The sequence below is a fragment of the Babylonia areolata genome, chromosome 24 (assembly GCF_041734735.1).
Source record: "Babylonia areolata isolate BAREFJ2019XMU chromosome 24, ASM4173473v1, whole genome shotgun sequence".
Taxonomy (NCBI): Eukaryota; Metazoa; Mollusca; class Gastropoda; order Neogastropoda; family Buccinidae; genus Babylonia; species Babylonia areolata.
In genome coordinates this window covers 5,021,149-5,038,648 of record NC_134899.1, presented here as the reverse complement: position 1 = coordinate 5,038,648, position 17,500 = coordinate 5,021,149, and the positions used below count along the sequence as shown (strand labels likewise).

The 17,500-nt window shown below is 43.4% G+C and overlaps 1 protein-coding gene across 2 annotated transcripts in view; it reads left to right on the top strand.

Moving 5' to 3' along the window:
- Nucleotides 1-17,500, top strand: part of LOC143298775 (uncharacterized) — a 58,451-nt gene that overhangs the window by 32,761 nt on the left and 8,190 nt on the right. For both annotated transcript variants that reach the window (XM_076611728.1, XM_076611727.1), the window contains 9 exons: nucleotides 353-407; nucleotides 3,111-3,157; nucleotides 3,735-3,818; nucleotides 4,530-4,583; nucleotides 7,637-7,758; nucleotides 8,672-8,815; nucleotides 10,814-11,076; nucleotides 12,393-12,545; nucleotides 13,777-14,136. In XM_076611728.1, coding sequence (XP_076467843.1) covers nucleotides 353-407; nucleotides 3,111-3,157; nucleotides 3,735-3,818; nucleotides 4,530-4,583; nucleotides 7,637-7,758; nucleotides 8,672-8,815; nucleotides 10,814-11,076; nucleotides 12,393-12,545; nucleotides 13,777-14,136 — 1,282 coding nt within the window. The remainder of the gene's footprint in view (nucleotides 1-352; nucleotides 408-3,110; nucleotides 3,158-3,734; nucleotides 3,819-4,529; nucleotides 4,584-7,636; nucleotides 7,759-8,671; nucleotides 8,816-10,813; nucleotides 11,077-12,392; nucleotides 12,546-13,776; nucleotides 14,137-17,500) is intronic.

The window sequence follows — 17,500 nt, the reverse complement described above, 5'->3', positions numbered from 1 at the left end:
TGGATCTGCTCTGACACCTCCTTGAAACTGAAATGGAGACTGACCTTATAGTTTTTCAAATTCTCCTCTTAGTCATGTTAACAAACAAGCAAGCAAGCAAATAAACAAACAACCCCCCCCCCTGCTCCCACCACCCCCTGGCACCCCCCCCCCCAAAAAAAAAAAAAAAAAAAAAAAATTGAGAAAGAACCAGTATCACTGTTTTATTGTTATCCTTAAATGGCAGAATTATCTTAGGCTAATGAATTTTCAAGTGTTGAACAGTTGATTTGATTCTGCATTATTGCTGTAAAATTTCAAAATCGACAACAGATAGATGTATTATATTTCATGTGACATTTCTGATTTTCAGAATCGACCACCTTCAGGGAGAGGACGTCCATTGCCTTCACCTGCCCCGAAGCCAGGTCAGCTGAAGCTTCACTTGATCCGTTCTGTTTGGGGGTCAGGGTGTTGTTGTTTTCTGCCCCTAAAGCCCTTCGGGTGACTGAGCTTAGTTGAGCAAGTTGGAGGTCTGTTAGGTGAGCAAGGTGAAGGTCACTAAGGAGCAAGGTGGAGGTCAGTTAGGTGAGCAAGGTGGAGGTCACTAAGGAGCAAGGTGGAGGTCAGTTAGGTGAGCAAGGTGGAGGTCACTAAGGAGCAAAGTGGAGGTCTGTTAGGTGAGCAAGGTGGAGGTCACTAAGGTGAGCAAGGTGGAGGTCAGTTAGGTGAGCAAGGTGAAGGTCTGTTAGGTGACCAAGGTGAGGACACTAAGGTGAGCAAGGTGGAGGTCAGTTAGCAAGGTGGAGGTCACTAAGGTGAGCAAGGTGGAGGTCAGTTAGGTGAGCAAGGTGGAGGTCAGTTAGGTGAGCAAGGTGGAGGTCACTAAGGTGAGCTAGGTGGAGGTCAGTTAGGTGAGCAAGGTGGAGGTCAGTTAGGTGTGCAAGGTGGGGGTCAGTTAGGTGTGCAAGGTGGAGGTCACTAAGGTGAGCAAGGTGGAGGTCAGTTAGGTGAGCAAGGTGGAGGTCAGTTAGGTGAGCAAGGTGGAGGTCACTAAGGTGAGCCAGGTGGAGGTCAGTTAGCAAGGTGGAGGTCAGTTAGGTGAGCAAGGTGGAGGTCACTAAGGTGAACAAGGTGGAGGTCAATTAGGTGAGCAAGGTGGAGGTCACTAAGGTGAGCAAGGTGGAGGTCAGTTAGGTGTGCAAGGTGGGGGTCAGTTAGGTGTGCAAGGTGGAGGTCACTAAGGTGAGCAAGGTGGTAGAATGGTTAAGATGCTCATCTGCCAGCACAGTGTCTGTGAGGGTCTGGGTTCGAATCCAGCTCTTGCCCTTTCTCCCAAGTTTGACAGGAAAATCAAACTGAGCGTCTGCATAGTAAGTGCCCAACCCCACTTTACACAGATTTCACCCTCAAGTTGGGGATGGGCGTTTATCCAGTTCCTGACTTAGTTTCACTTTGAAATACTGGTTGGGGGTTTATTCCATGCATGACAATTCTCCTGTTAAATTTGCAATATCAGTGGGATAATCCAGTGTCACAAGTTTAAAATCAACTGAATAAGATGTTTTGCGGCATACTGGTTTCCAGTACTGACTAAGATAACTGAATGTCCAGGGAGAGACCTACTGTTCTCTGCAAACAGTTGAAAACAAAGTGCAGGCTGCTGAGGAAAGACACTGGACTGTGGTGTTATGTCATGATTGCACTTTGGTTTTTTTCAATGGCGCATTGGCATCTGCAGATGTTCTGTTCTGTATCTCCAGATCTAAATCATCACTGCTTTGTGAAGTGACATGATCACAAATTGCAAATTGGATTATAATTATTTCATGATTTTTTTTTTCAAAGTGTGTGGTGATCATTTACAAGGTATTTTACCCCAAATGGGGGATGGGCCTTTACTAAATGCTTAGTGTTAGTGTTTACAAGGTATTTCACGGTGATTTTCCATCTTGTCATTATATATCTTAGCTTTTATGTTGAATAGTTTGGTATTGTGTTGTATTGTATTACTCTTTTTTTGACAACAGATTTCTCTGTGTGAAATTCGGGCTGCTCTCCCCAGGGAGAGCGCGTCACTGCACTCAGAGCGCCACCCATTTTTTTGTGTTTTTTCCTACCTGCAGTTTTTTATGTTTTCCTATCGAAGTGGATTTTTCTACAGAATTTTGCCAGGGACAACCCTTTTGTTGCCGTGGGTTCTTTTACATGCGCTAAGTGCATGCTGCACACGAGACCTCGGTTTATTGTTTCATCCGAATGACCACCACTCAAGTTCTATTGGAGGGGGAGAAAATACTGGCGACTCTGCTGGGATTCGAACCAGTGTGCTCAGATTCTCTTGCTTTCTAAGTGGACGCGTAACCTCTAGGCTTCACGCCAAACATGAGTTCAGTGTATTGCAGTTGCATTCTGAACAAGTGTTTGAGGCAGTCTGCCAGACTGCGGTAAGGACATTAGACTGCCAGACTGCTGTGTTGTCATTTTTTTTTTTTTTTAAAGATCCATTAACCCATGTCTGTGTTCTGTGGGTTATGGAAATAATAACATGCCCAGCATGTACTCCCCTGAAAATGGAATACTGCTGCCTTCATGGCGGGGTGAAGATGGTCATGCAATTAAAAGCCCATCATGCAAACGAGTGAATGTGGGAGTTACAGCCCATGAATGAAGAAGATAGAGATGGAAGAGACTGTCTGTCAAGTATAGAGTTCAATTGTGGCAGGTCCACTTCTTTTCATCAGGTGTGCTTGACTATGTTACATAACTACATGCATGTATATGAATGTGTATTGTGTGTGCATGTGTTTATGTAAGTTTGTGCCTGCCTATGTGTGCGTATGTGTTAGGGTAGCTGTTAGATACACATGTATGTTCAAATGTATGTATGCAGTGTGTGTGTGTGCGTGCGTGCATGCATGTGTGTGTGTGTGTGTGTGTGGTCACATTTTGGTGTGTGTATGCAACATAGATATAATGTTTTATGTTATCAAAAGCGTTTTTGTAAAGCACCTAGAGCAGATTTCTGGATAGTGTGCTATATAAGTATCCATTATTATTATTATTATAGAGCAGATATATGTTGTAGTGCTTTGAATTTTGTTTACCTTAATATTTTGATAAAATTTCAGCTGCAGGAAAACAGTATCCCATACAGGGACGAAACAAAAATGAACAGGTAATGTTACCATCTTTGTTGTTTGACATTTAGCACATCACACATGTTTAATATTTTACAGCATGTAAGAATTTCCACTTCAAAACTTATTTTCTGTTGAATTTTTTCAGGCATGATTTTACACTCTTATTTTTTTTTATACACTTTGAAAATTCATTTACATATTATTATATTCCTTTTTGAATGTATCAACCATGTTCCAGCACAAAAGATTCATCTCTGCAGGTTAGAAATTAATAGAAATTATTGATGTAAGCTTATACAAATTCTTTACAAACAAATGTTCCAGCATTGTGAATGAGATCTGTGTTTGGATTATCCATTGAAAAAAACAAGACTCAACTACACAGCAATATTGTATGCACATATCAAAATGTGAAATTCTGCTTGGTAAGAATAAGAGAAGAATCAGAGCATATCTTGTCTTGTTTGTTGACAAAAGAATGTCGTTTGTCATTTTATGATTATTATATATTTGATGTTTTTAGTAGGTGATTTTTCATGGTTAGTCTGGAAACAGTTTACAGTGTGTGAATGTGAGCATCAGAAAGGACGTGAACACTGGCATTTTGTACAGGAGTACCTGGAGAGACTCCGGCAAATTCGTGAGCAGAATATGCGTGATCGGAAAAATCAGCTCCAGCAGAGAGCAGGCATAAAAGTAAGAAACTGAAGGCTAGGTGTGTGTGTGTGTGCGCGTGTGTGTGTGTGCGCGTGCGTGCGTGCATGCGCGTGTGTGCGTGCGTGTGTGTATGTGTCTGTGTATGTGTTTCTTTATGTGTGTGTGTGTGTGTGTGTGTGTGTCTGTGTGTGAGTGAGTGAGTGAGTGAGAGAGACAGAGACAGACAGACAGACAGACAGAGACAGAGAGTGTGTATAAATGAATGTATGCCTTGGTGCCTTCCAGACAGCATGGATATGTGTTGTCCTAAACAAACAAGTGATGTTTACTGATATGTGTTGTCCTAAACAAACAAGTGATGTTTACTGATTGAGGCATTTTCTCTTTTTCAGTTTTCATACAGTTTGTTAAGCGCATAAATGCTTGGTTTATGTTTTGCACTGAGATTTAATGTTACTCTTTGTAAATAAGTTGATGCTTTGTTGGTTTTGTGAATAAACGAATTCATTTGCCTTTTTATCTGTCTTTTGGTTCAGTCTAATTTACACTCTTTGGATATGTCAGTGTATATGTTGGTTTCTTTAATTTGAATTTGTTTAATCCAGACTGGCTCCATTTGTGCAATATAACCTGTTGAAAATGTTTGTTAACTGTTTGTATCTTTATTCATGTATTTTGTTTTCATCACTTGTTTCACTGACTTCTTTACATCTGCACTTATTATGTTCCCTTTGTTTCACTAATCAACAGTCACCGGTAGATAGAGAGGCAGAGGAAAGGAAAAAGAAAGCGGAAGGTTTGAAGGTGAGGAGTGTGAGAGAAATGCGTTTTGTTCAGATTGCATATATTGACAACACTAACAAAAACCTGCATGCATGTTCTCATGCATACATATATATGTTAAAGTTAAAAGTGTGTGACCAGAGATTTTGTGAAATCTGGGATGACCATTCAGTGATTGCTGATTCAATCAGTGATATGAAATCACTAGATGTTTTTAAATTTTTATTTATTTTAGGGATTTCTTGAAATCTCCCCCCCCCTAGAGAAAATCCATTGATTTCACGATGTTACACACTGAATTGGAAATTACACGAAACCACATACAGTGGTTGGGGATTTCATGAAATCTGTGGTTACACACTTTCACAGGAACTTACACAAAAGTAAAGAGATGGACACATCTTTGGCTGTTTTTATTATTTACATTTCACAGGTGTTAAATATGGAAGCACCAAGATATTACAAACACAGAATTGTTATACAGTTATTTTCTCAGCTTCTGAATTATTGATTTATCAGTAGTATTTCTCTATATCCAGGACCAGTTTGGTTTAATTTTCTGATTGTTATTGGTGTGGTGCTTTTATTGTATTTTGTTTAACTCAGCATTGGTTGCTTGCAGTGGAGAGTTGAAAGGTCAGTTAGGATATTTTTAGCTTAAAACGCCATTATTCAAAGTAGGTGCCACTCCAAAAATTCAAAATGTTGTAAAGTTCCATTCAGGGCTCCTTTGAAAGAGTTGTGAACAGTATGGCCTTGATCGGGGGCCCACTGTCCTCCGGAGTGAGTTACCCTTTAGCCTGGTCTTGATGAGTGTTGACCATCGTCCTCCGGAGTGAGTTACCCTTTAGCCTGGTCTTGATGAGTGTTGACCATCGTCCCCTGGAGTGAGTCACCCTTTAGCCTGGTCTTGATGAGTGTTGACCATCGTCCTCCAGAGTGAGTTACCCTTTAGCCTGGTCTTGATGAGTGTTGACCATCGTCCTCCGGAGTGAGTTACCCTTTAGCCTGGTCTTGATGAGTGTTGACCATCGTCCTCTGGAGTGAGTTACCCTTTAGCCTGGTCTTGATGAGTGTTGACCATCGTCCTCTGAAGTGAGTTACCCTTCAGCCTGGTCATGATGAGTGTTGACCATCGTCCTCTGGAGTGAGTCACCCTTTAGCCTGGTCATGATGAGTGTTGACCATCGTCCTCTGGAGTGAGTTACCCTTTAGCCTGGTCTTGATGAGTGTTGACCATCGTCCTCTGGAGTGAGTTACCCTTTAGCCTGGTCTTGATGAGTGTTGACCATCGTCCTCTGGAGTGAGTTACCCTTTAGCCTGGTCTTGATGAGTGTTGACCATTGTCCTCCGGAGTGAGTCACCCTTTAGCCTGGTCATGATGAGTGTTGACCATTGTCCTCTGGAGTGAGTCACCCTTTAGCCTGGTTATGATGAGTCTTGACCATTGTCCTCTGGAGTGAGTCACCCTTTAGCCTGGTTATGATGAGTGTTTACCATTGTCCTCTGGAGTGAGTTACCCTTTAGCCTGGTTATGATGAGTGTTGACCATTGTCCTCCGGAGTGAGTTACCCTTTAGCCTGGTCTTGATGAGTGTTGACCATCATCCTCAGGAGTGAGTTACCCTTTAGCCTGATCTTGATGAGTGTTGACCATCGTCCCCTGGAGTGAGTCACCCTTTAGCCTGGTCTTGATGAGTGTTGACCATCGTCCTCCGGAGTGAGTCACCCTTTAGCCTGGTCTTGATGAGTGTTGACCATCGTCCTCCGGAGTGAGTTACCCTTTAGCCTGGTCTTGATGAGTGTTGACCATCGTCCTCTGAAGTGAGTTACCCTTCAGCCTGGTCATGATGAGTGTTGACCATCGTCCTCTGGAGTGAGTCACCCTTTAGCCTGGTCATGATGAGTGTTGACCATCGTCCTCTGGAGTGAGTTACCCTTTAGCCTGGTCATGATGAGTGTTGACCATCGTCCTCTGGAGTGAGTTACCCTTTAGCCTGGTCATGATGAGTGTTGACCATCGTCCTCTGGAGTGAGTCACCCTTTAGCCTGGTCATGATGAGTGTTGACCATCGTCCTCTGGAGTGAGTCACCCTTTAGCCTGGTCATGATGAGTGTTGACCATCGTCCTCTGGAGTGAGTCACCCTTTAGCCTGGTCTTGATGAGTGTTGACCATCGTCCTCTGGAGTGAGTTACCCTTTAGCCTGGTCTTGATGAGTGTTGACCATTGTCCTCCGGAGTGAGTCACCCTTTAGCCTGGTCATGATGAGTGTTGACCATTGTCCTCTGGAGTGAGTCACCCTTTAGCCTGGTTATGATGAGTCTTGACCATTGTCCTCTGGAGTGAGGTCACCCTTTAGCCTGGTTATGATGAGTGTTGACCATTGTCTGGAGTGAGTTACCCTTTAGCCTGGTTATGATGAGTGTTGACCATTGTCCTCCGGAGTGAGTTACCCTTTAGCCTGGTCTTGATGAGTGTTGACCATCGTCCTCTGGAGTGAGTTACCCTTTAGCCTGGTCTTGATGAGTGTTGACCATCGTCCTCTGAAGTGAGTTACCCTTTAGCCTGGTCTTGATGAGTGTTGACCACCATCCTCCAGGGTGAGTTACCCTTTAGCCTGTTCTTGATGAGTGTTGACCATCGTCCTCTGAAGTGAGTTACCCTTTAGCCTGGTCTTGATGAGTGTTGACCATCGTCCTCTGGAGTGAGTTACCCTTTAGCCTGGTCATGATGAGTGTTGACCATCGTCCTCAGGAGTGAGTTACCCTTTAGCCTGGTCTTGATGAGTGTTGACCATCGTCCTCCGGAGTGAGTTACCCTTTAGCCTGGTCTTGATGAGTGTTGACCATTGTCCTCTGGAGTGAGTTACCCTTTAGCCTGGTCTTGATGAGTGTTGACCATCGTCCTCTGGAGTGAGTCACCCTTTAGCCTGGTCTTGATGAGTGTTGACCATTGTCCTCTGGAGTGAGTTAGCCTTTAGCCTGGTCTTGATGAGTGTTGACCATCGTCCTCTGAAGTGAGTCACCCTTTAGCCTGGTCTTGATGAGTGTTGATGTGGTGACGGGCTGTGCAGAAACAAGCGGAGGACTGGGCCAAGAAGAAGAAGGAACAGCTGGAGAAGGAGAGGCAGGATCTGTTCAGGCAGCAACAGGACAGGGCCAAACAGCAACCGCAGGCAGCAGGCAATGGCAACAGGTGTGTGTGTGTGTGTGTGTGTGTTGTGTTGTGTGTGTGTGTGTGTGTGTGTGTGTGTGTGTGTGTGTTTTAACAGCAGAGTATTGTATTAGCATGTTCCTCTTGTTTTGTTTTGTTTTGTTTTGTTTTGTTGTTGTTATTGGCTGTTTTTTTGTGTGTGTTTGTGTGTGTGTGTGTGTGTGTGTGTGTTTCATGTATTTTGATTGCTGCTATATAATGTCTTCCACACTCCAAGTCCATGATTCTTGTGTGCTACGGGCTTTGTGTGTGTGTGTGTGTGTGTGTGTGTGTGTGTGTGTGTGTGCACTTGAGATTTGTGTTTCTGTCAGTATGTTACATACCAGAATAAAGCAAAATATGAAAAAAAAAGTCTGAAATACGACAACATTTTCTGTTGAATGTCCATGTTTCTTTAAAAAAGAGAAGATACCGCATTAACATTTGAAATTGTATGGTTAGATCACTGCACAACAATCACACAATGTTGAATGTCAGCATAGTGATTGAAACTTCAGAATTGAGCTGAGTTACTTGTGTTTGAAATACATTCAGCTTGAACGATGCCAGAGAAGAAGAGTTCTGAGAACTGTGTTGGAAAGTCACATTTCTGTAATGATGAAAAGTTTGCAGCTAGCATCCAGGGCTTGATTAGAGTGCATATCTTAATACCGAAACAAAGTGAAATGAAGGGAGGGTGTGGGGGGGGGATTGCCAAAGTGCCAGAATGGGAATCCATATGATACAGAAATGATCCCACCCATGTGTCAAGTAGAGTGAACGACTCAGCAAACTAAAAAGTGATGAAATCTGATGAGCAGAACAGGACTCAAACCCACAACTCTCCATACTGTTGACAGTTATGTTGCACCATAGTTTGAAACATCCTCCGTATTATCGGTCTTGTCTGTTTCAGACCTGGTTCAGCCAAAGCCAACATGACCCCTGCCCCAGCAGTGCCCATCACAGGCATGCTGCATCTGATTGGTGCAGGCAACAAAGCTGCCCCGCCCCCTGCTGGACAAGAGCAAGCAACTCCTGCTGAGGAGGAAGCAACAAAGTCAGTGGGAGTTGTGGGTACAGGGGTGGGGGTGGGGTGGAATGAGGTGTGTGTGTGTTGTGTGTGTGTGTGTGTGTGTGTGTGTGTGACATTGTCATATTTTCCACTGCTGAGGTTTTAAAAAAAATTTTTATTTATTTTTTTTATTGATTGTGAAATATACCAGAGTGGCTGGATGAGTGATACTGAAAGATCAAGGCCAGAATTGTCATTCCCAGTGGAATGCCTGATCACGAAGAGCTGTCATTTGAATGAGATGATAAACCGTGGTCCCATATGCAACACGTTCTTGGCACACTGGAAAAGAACCCATGGCAAATAAAGGGATGTCTTCTGGCAAAATTTTATAGAAGTCTACTCTTATGGGTACAAAAATATTTATATATATATATTTTAGTTTAGCCAGTTTGAAAAATGTGAGTGTCATTGTTCATGATTTTATTTTATTACATTTTTTCCTGAGTCATCCTGATGAGACTATTGGGGAAGCAGTAGCTATTTTCTTCTTTTAATGATATAATGATTGGTTGTCTCCCTTACTCAGATTTTTGTGAATCAGCAGAAATTAGCTCCAGGAGAGGGTGTATTAATATGATCATAACAGAAAGCTGTTAATTTGATTTTAATAATAAAAGAAAAAAGAATATGATTTTATTTCAATTTCAATGTAACTTTTTAAGAAAAAAACCAGAAGACATATGTGGTGTATATGGATCAGACCATATGCTTTGATACCTCCGTGAAGGAGAAGATGGCAGAATGGTTAAGATACTTACCTGCCAGTACAGTGTCTGTGAGGGGATGGGTTCGAATCACCCTTTCTCCCAAAACTGACCTGTCATTTGGATAACACCCACTGGTGCACTGAAAAAGAACCCATGGCAACATATGTGTTGCCCTCTGGCAAAATTCTGCAGAAGAAATGTGCTCTGATAGATACACAAATACACATTTGTTTAATAATTACGATGTAATAATTAATTGCAATGTTTTTAAAAGCGAATATGTGAAATGCTTTTATTTGATAACATATGTTTATTACTCTTGTTTAATCAAGTAATCCGCGTGTGCGGGGTGGGTGGGGGTGGGGTGGGGGGGTGCGGGTGTGTGCTGATTATCTGGTTGCGGTTTTCCGCAATTTATCTTTACTCTTATCTTATCTGTCTATTATAATCAATGTGCAGTATAGTAGGCTATGTTTATAATTACATTCAAATAATGTTTCTTAATTCTTTCTGTTTTTACATTAAGAATACTAGTTATTACCTGCAGTGTGTGGATGTATGTATGAAATGGTGTATGTGATATTTTTTACATTTGTATCTTCGTAATATTCGTAAAAGCTGTTGTTGACTTTTACAGTTATGGTCCCCATGTTGTTTACCTGTCTATGTTGTGATAATGCACCTGACCAACTTTCTCCAGTTGGAGATAATAAAGTTATTCTTATCTTATCTTATCTTATCTTTACATACACTCAAGGTCTGACTAGCATGCTGGTCAGGCATGGGCCCAGCAGATGTGGTGTATATGGATTTGTCTGAATGCAGTGATGCCTTCTTGAGAAACTGAAAGTAAAACTGACACCCATAAAGAGTGGCATCTCTCTCCATTTACAAGGTACACAACTTCAAGTCAGTGCTGCTTATGCTGGTGATTCAGCTGGCACACAGGTAAATAGAAGGTACACTGGAACAAACCCAGACACTCCCTCAAAAAAGGAAACACCGGGCTTGTCCTTACACTGATCGTTTGACATATGCACATTGCAGCGATGACCGAAGAAATGTGCAAACACAAATTAACTGTTAATCAAAACTGGAAGAGCCTTTTAATCCTGAATATGCTACACAGAATATTTTTTTTTAGGAAGAACCTTGTAAACAGCGAGAGTTACCACTATTGTTGTTTAATCATTTATCCTCCCAGCCTCATTGCTCTTTCATTTCGAGTCATAAAACTGACACCTCCACGAAACTGAAACTGAAACTTTTCCAGGAGCGTTCAGCAGAGGAAGAGCGACATCCTGAAGCGACTGAACGAGAAGCCGCCTTCCCGCGGCAAGTGGGGAGCTGACAAGGAGGAGGTGAAGCCAGTTGCGGAGGAAGGGGAGGGGGAGGGGGAGGTGCAGTTGCGCCGTGCATGGGGCGAGGAGGCCGTCAGTCCTCTAGCTGATCCACAGTCAGCACGCTCTCAGTGGGGCGACGATCAGGTCAGGCTGAGTGACCTGCCCTTGGAACAGACTGGCTCAGCCATGGAAGGTACAGATGGAGACTTGGAGTGTGTTTGTGTGCATGTGTGTGTGTGTTGCAGGGGTGGGAGAGGGTTGGTAGGTGGGTGTGTATAGTAGTAGTAGTAGTAACAGAAGTTGTTTTCGATTGAATGTCATTGCACCTTTAGTATTATTAGATGATTGTGCTTTGTGTGTGTGTGTGTGTGTGTGTGTGTGTAGTAGTAGTAGTAGTAGTAGTAGAAGTAGTAATAGTAATAAAAGTAGTCTTCAGTTTACTGACTTTGTACGGTAAGTGATATTAGATGATTGTGCATGTGTGTGCGTGTGAGTAAGCGAGTGAATGTGTGTGTGTGTGTGTGTTCGTGTCTGTGCATGTGTGGGTGTGGGTGTGTGTATGTGGGCATGCAGAGGGGCGGTGCACTAGATCCGTATTGGTTCAGTTTTGTTGGAAGTGTCGTAAAGGTAGAGGGAATAACAGGCATGACCGACTGACATTTGGCTTTAGTTTTATTTCTGTGTCTGCTTTATTTTGCAGTGTCAAAATACCCCCTTGCCCACCCTCCATAACCACTCTCTTTGTACATTATATATGATACAGGAAAATGTGACAGACTTTATATGGGCACATATTAACTCCAGAAAGGAACGCCTGTGGAGAATATAGTTGTATGTACACTTCATCAGGATAAGACAGTGCTGTTGTGGCACTCATTGCCATTGCTGCTGCAGCACCAGTCATTCACAATCTTTCAGCATAACGCAGTGCTTATTTCAGCATTCAGTGCTTTAGTACATCATGTAATACTCAGTATAGTTTGTTTGTTCCAGTGTCTATAAAAACCTTTATTTATGGCTTGCATGTCAAATAAAAATAATTCTGATTCTGATTCTTGCACATACACACACACACAAACACACACAGACACACACACACACACAAACTCACACACACACAAACTCACACTCACACTCACACTTGCACTTGCACATACACACACGTGCACACAATGCTCACACGTACATACGCAACACACATACACCACACACACACAAACACACCCACTACCCCCAACATACACACACACACACACACACATACACATTATACATGTACATACTTAACACTCACACACACACACACACACACACACACACACACACACATTATACATGTACATACTTAACACTCATACACCACACCCACGCACACACACAAACACACCCACTACCCCCAACACACACACACACACACACACACATAAAACCACACCGGCCCCACCTCCCCCCCTCCCCCCCCCTCCGAAACAGTCGTGCACCCAGTGACCCCTCACTGTGTGTGATCAGCCACCAGCGCCAGAGACAAGGTGGTGATGAACCCTGCAGACCTGGAGGCCCCCAAGTCGGCCCGCAACCAGTGGGGTCGCCCAGGCAGCACGGTGGTCCGGGCCCTCAACCAGCTGCCTGTCTGCCAGGGCACCGTCAGCCTCAGCAGCACTGGTGGGTGTCTGTTGGCCTGGTCCCTAACCGCTGTAGGAATGATTGAATGATATGGATACTTATATAGCGCCTAAGGCCTTTGGGAACCATCCCAACACCGACTGTCCTAAAACCCTCTTGGCTGAGAGAGTGGGGATGTAACTTGGGCAAGACACTCTCCACAATGATCAAATTCTAGCCCAGATAGTAGGGACAGCAGTTTTCTCCTCTGCTGTTCTGATGGTCATGGTTAGACACGACTGACTATCATACATAGCGCTTATCCGTCTCAGTCAGAGACCAAGCTCTAAGCGCTTTATCAAGGCAGGGTCATTTGCACAACAGGCTGCCTATACTTATATAGCACCTATCCTTGTTGTGTGTTGGTGTGTGATGTGGTATACTTTGGGGGTTGTTCTTGGTGTGTGTTGTATTGTTTAGAGTATACTGGTGTGTTCTGGATACTCTGGTGTGTTGGTTTGATGTAGGTATGTTTACTTGTGTGTTGGTCTGTTCTGGGTGTGTGTGTTTGTGTTGGTCTGTTCTGGGTGTGTGTGTTTGTGTTGGTCTGTTCTGGGTGTATGTGTGTGATGGTCTGTTCTGGGTGTATGTGTGTATGTGTGTGTTGGTCTGTTTTAGGTATGTGTGTCTGTTGGTCTGTTTTAGGTATGTGTGTCTGTTGGTCTGTTTTAGGTATGTGTGTCTGTTCGTCTGTTTTAGGTGTGTGCGTGTGTTGGTCTGTTTTAGGTATGTGAATGTGTTGGTAGGTATGTATGTATTGGTCTGTTTTAGGTATGTGAATGTGTTGGTAGGTATGTATGTATTGGTCTGTTTTAGGTATGTGTGTGTGTTGATAGGTATGTATGTGTTGGTCTGTTTTAGGTATGTGTATGTGTTGATGGGTATGTATGTGTTGGTCTGTTTTAGGTATGTGAATGTGTTGGTAGGTATGTATGTGTTGGTCTGTTTTAGGTATGTGTGTGTGTTGATAGGTATGTATGTGTTGGTCTGTTTTAGATATGTGTGTGTTGGTCTGTTCTGTCATAAATGAGGAAAAAATGAACAGCCAATGTCATGTTTTTGAATTAAAGTCCATTCTGATTGCTGAAGTTGTGGCTTGCGTTGCTTGGTCCGAGACTGATCCAGAGACAGCAAAGCAGATGTGAAGAACCTGTGACCCAGGATGGTCTAAGAAAACAAATAAATAACAAGAGAAAAAGTCATGATCAAAGCACTCCTTCACTTTGTGCAGAGGAAAGCGTGGCGCAAAGCCCCACCTCCCCCCCTGCAGGCAAGCCGGCCATTGGTTCCACCATCACCATCTCCAAAACACCCACTCCCGCTCCCACATCCACATCCCAGCCCCCCACCACCACCACCGCCACCACCACGTCCTCCTCCAGCCCTCCCCTAGCCCCCACCCCCAGTGCCAAGCCCCCCGTCCAGAGCGGCACCATTGTGCTGAAGGCAGCAGAGGCCAGCGCTTCAGCAACGTCAGCGGCGACAGCTGTCACCACCCCCACCGCCACCACTGCTGCTGCTGCCTCTGCCACCATCACTATTGCTGCTGCTGATAGTGCTGAAGAGGGTGTTGAGAAAGCGGGCAAGAAAGGTATGATGCAGTTTTTTGTGGTTTTGGTGTGGGTTGGTGTGTTTCTCTCTATTTTATGGATACCTGTATTGGTGAATAAAAAAAAAATGTTTCCTTTATTTTGCTTTCTTTTGTTATTAAGACTTTGTTTTGGTTAACACAGCCCTTGGCCCATGGTTGTGAATTCTTCAGTGTTAAAAACAGGAGTCATTCCACTGTTCTGGTGGAAGTTGAGGATTTGGGGATGTGAATTGGGTTTCGCATGTTGTTTGAGTGTCGTGTTGTCTTGTGGGGTTTGCACTGTGAGTCAGCTGGCTTGGGGCTTTTCTTTCTGCTTGGTGTTCTCTGTGGAAGTCTTGTTGCTTGTTGATGCTTATATGAATGTGTATGTGTTCATGTGTGTGTGTGTGTGTGTGTGTGAGAGAGAGAGAGAGAGAGAGAGCGCTCATAGTTCTGTAATAGTAGATATAACACAAACATGACTGTCAGTGGACCATTTTTGGTTGTATGTTCTCTAACAGTCCGGGTGTCACTTACATTGAAGTATTTATCATTTATTCTTGCGAGACTTAACTTCCAGTGAGCGTGCATCTATGTGCATATTTGTGTGTGTGCATATGCATGTTGTATAGAATTTTGTGTGTGTGTGTGTGTGTATGTGCGTGCACGCGTGCATGCATGGTCAGATAATGGTATATGTGTTGTATGTTGGATTTTATATAAGTTGTACAGTTTCATGTCTGACTTTGGTGGATGGGAGTAAATTTTTTGGTCTTTCTTTTTCATTTTTCTTTTTGTATGTTCCAGCGTGTTGTTAATTTTGTAGCATCCTTTATGTCTGTCTTTATTCTGCTTTTTTTTTTCTTTGCTGTTGATTGGTGTTTTAGTTTTGTTTGTATAATTGTCTGTACATGACCATGACCCACTGGAAGGGCTTGCTTTGCATGTCTGGTAACCAAACCATGTGCACAGGGGTCTCACCAATATCTGTGAACTGAAAAACAAAATAAATGACCCAAGGAAAGTTAGCCCAGCACCCATATTAAACAGTTTCTCTTCCAGCAGCTGGTGGAGATTTGGTGAGCTGAGTCATTCTGTGGCTAAGCATTCTGATGCTTTTTTTGTTTGGCAGTTTGATTTTAGGGGACGTCATTGAAAACGGCTCTCCAGTTGGTGTTGCCAGCTGTATGCTGTGCTCAAAGAGGAGCTTCCTCCCCTTTCATATATTTGTGTACTGTTTGTGGTGAAACTGACACCAAAACTGTTTGTGGTGGATGTAGATTAGCAAGGATAGATTGGAAGAAGAGGCCATGTCTAAAATCTCGGTCTTTGAGAAAGAGTTATGAGTTGTGGGTTCAGTCACTTCTGTCTTGTCTGCCCAAACTTTGACAGCACTTTGGCCAAGAAAATGTGCCTTCCCTGTGCAGAGCAGATGAAATTTGATACAAACATTTTTCTTCTAACAGCTGTTGTGGTATCGCTTCTTCTGTCAACCAACCAAAGCTCTTTGCTTTTTTCCAATGGCTCCAAAGTGAGCTTCTGTACTTCTGGTGCTATTTGCACCAGTGAATTACAGTTCATGTATGTAACTGGCAGTCATGCAGCTAAATTCGTCCCAGCCCACCACTGAAGTCATGCTTGATAAACACACCATGGATCACTGGTATCCACCCTCCTTTGTGGCAGAGTTGATTTCAAAGATCAGCTGGCTTGCTTTCTTCACCCATTCAACCCAAGGGAGTTCACAGCCTTGCTTCCCTGCCAGATTCAAGCAGAAAAACGCAGAAAATGTTTTGAAATCAACCAGTTTTTCCTCCTAATTGACACAGGTGGATACAGCCGGAAATACTGTAGATGTTTCAGTTCCCTTTGCTTGCAGTTTATGCTTGCACAGGAATATGGAAACCAACCGTTTTAATGAAACAAATTCAACACTGTGGCATTGCTCGGGTGCAGGGCTAAAATGAGGTAAGGTTAAGTTATTCAGTGCTGCGGTCTTGGTGCTGTGAAGGCATCGTTGTGTGAGGGGGACGGAGCCCTGCCCAACCTCACCACCAAGGTCAGCAGTAAATAGTGTTAGCTCAGCAGGGCTTTTAGGATGTCTTTCTTGAAAGAATTGTTCATTTTGCAGTCCATAGGTACCTCTGTTTACACCAGTTTACCCCAGAGCGTACATGTGTTGGGTACCAGACAGGTAAAGAAAATCATGCAGCCTTTCGCACCTGTGAGTCACGGTGAATATGTTCATTCAATGTAAAGGCAAAAAAACAATGCCTTCTCTCTTTCTTTCTGTTTGCCTGTTCTGGTTATGTTGAATGGGTACCTTGTGGCGACGTTCTGCCAGAGTAACAGCAGACAAGTGTATTTTTGAACTTCTTGACTGCCAGTGTTACAGATGTGATAAAAGTTTTAGATAGAAATTTCAAATACTCACATGCTGAAAAGTGAATACGATTATGGTATGAAATTGCATAAGGATGAAAGTAAGTTTCAAGGGGTGAGCATGACGTGTGGACTGATCCATGTTTGCTACCTCACATTTGCTTAACTCACTCTGGACAATGGAACGCTATAGTGTTCCTGACGTAAGGTAGCGTTCTGGACGATGGAACGCTATAGTGGTTTTGACTATTAGATTTTTTTCCACGCTTTCCTCATGGGGTAGCATAAAAATCACTGCTACACCAGGCATTGCGAATGTGTCAAGGGTTGAATGGAAAGTTTCTTCATGAGGTTCCGTAACTATACACTCGCTGGCCAGCCGTTGACCTTGGTACCCCACATGACAAGCTAATCTGCATACGTATCGAAAATGGCATTGCAGGCAATACAAGTGGAAATTTTTTAAGCAAACTTGATCACAACAGCCGCTTTTTACTGCTGCTGAAGTGATTGAAATGCTTCATACTGAAGATTTCAACACTGGTCCGGCCTTGATAACCTACCCAACACTGGGGCAAAAATATTTTGAAAAAGAAAGAAAAGCAAATGCACAAATAAGTAAATAAATTAAGACAGAAACTGATATCTGGCAGTGAGAAATTCAGCAATACCTTGCGCATTGTTAAGCTAGCTTTGCTGAGTTCTGTGGTTGTGGTGTAGCAGCCAGTTGTACCCCTGGTTTGATTTTTACCCCGTGGTCAAATCTGGCCAGTCAAGATTTGAGTCGGTGTAGACTAGCTTTCAGTGATCCCTGGGGGTAAAGTTGAACTAGTCAGAACTGATGACCCCAAGTTGGATTTTAACTGCCCGCCATCCTGCCCCCCCCCCACCCCCCCACCCCCCATCCCTCCTCTGCACCCCACCCCTGTGCCCCTTCATAACAAATATGGGGGTCATTCTAGGCTAGCTTGAAATGACTACTGGGGGTAAATTTGTGGGAAGT